General features: G+C 51.3%; 1 protein-coding gene across 1 annotated transcript in view; it reads right to left on the bottom strand.

Moving 5' to 3' along the window:
* Positions 1–643: 643 nt before the first annotated feature.
* The window catches only part of LOC103810496 (inositol 1,4,5-trisphosphate receptor-interacting protein-like 1), a 1,104-nt gene continuing 843 nt past the window's right edge, over positions 644–904 (bottom strand). Inside the window, exon 2 of the mRNA XM_009083393.1 lies at positions 644–899. Coding sequence (XP_009081641.1) covers positions 644–899 — 256 coding nt within the window. The remainder of the gene's footprint in view (positions 900–904) is intronic.

Here is a 904-nt window from a genome sequence, read left to right as displayed (position 1 = left end):
GGACCAGCCCTTGGCCTTGTTAAACCCACTGTGCTCCCTTCCTACCTGATTCTGTGATGCTGCCAGGGAAAAGGAACACACAAAAAGGTGGGAGCAGTTGCAGTCCAGGTGGTAACAGGAGTCTCTCTCACATGCCTCCTTTCCACGGCCTCTTCAGCTACTTCAGGTCTGACTCTCCCTTTGCCCTGGAAGAAATGTGCAGTAGCAATTCCCACTGTCAGCTGAGCAGTGTCTTCTCCATGGCCTGCATGCTCAGGTCTCGGGCAGCTTCATGCTGGGGAGTGTTCTGGCTGGGTAGATCCTCCATTCATGTTCCGGTGAACACAGGGAGGCATATTAGAAGTGTCTGTCGCTTGGTCCCTGACCAGATGGACCTGCTGGCAAGAATTTCTATGCTCACATGAAATGGCCACCATGGTCTTGACAGTGTAAAGTGAAAGGATGCTGAAAGTCATCTTTGTAGTCATTGTAGTCATCAGTGGCTTCTGTGCTGAGGAGAGTGGCAAGATGAGAATGCTGCTTCTGATGGCAGAGTGCCGCTGCACTGGATTTTCCCTTCCCTCTCAGTTGCCCCTGTGGCATGAGGTGGTCATCTGCCATCAGCTATGACCCCCACAAGCACAGCTCTCTGCACAAGGAACTCTTAACGGCCGGAGAGCAGCATTACTATGAGCCGGTTTTGTAGATAACAGAACTCATTCCTCATCTTGGTGTAGGTGAGCAGATCATGCTCCAGGTGATGGAAGAGGTTGTGTGGGTCAGCAGTTTTGATGTCCAGAGGCAAGATTATATTCTGATGAAGCACCTTGTTGCCAACAATGAAGTGTTCAAGGCATTTCTCCTTCACGGAGCGGCGCAGGTACTCCAAGATATCCTTCATCCGAGGCACGAAATGCCTCCTGCG

Source organism: Acanthisitta chloris, unplaced genomic scaffold, assembly GCF_000695815.1.
Source record: "Acanthisitta chloris isolate BGI_N310 unplaced genomic scaffold, ASM69581v1 scaffold5271, whole genome shotgun sequence".
NCBI classification, from domain to species: domain Eukaryota; kingdom Metazoa; phylum Chordata; class Aves; order Passeriformes; family Acanthisittidae; genus Acanthisitta; species Acanthisitta chloris.
The sequence above is the reverse complement of the archived record's forward strand: the minus strand, read 5'-3'. Positions and strand labels throughout refer to the sequence as shown.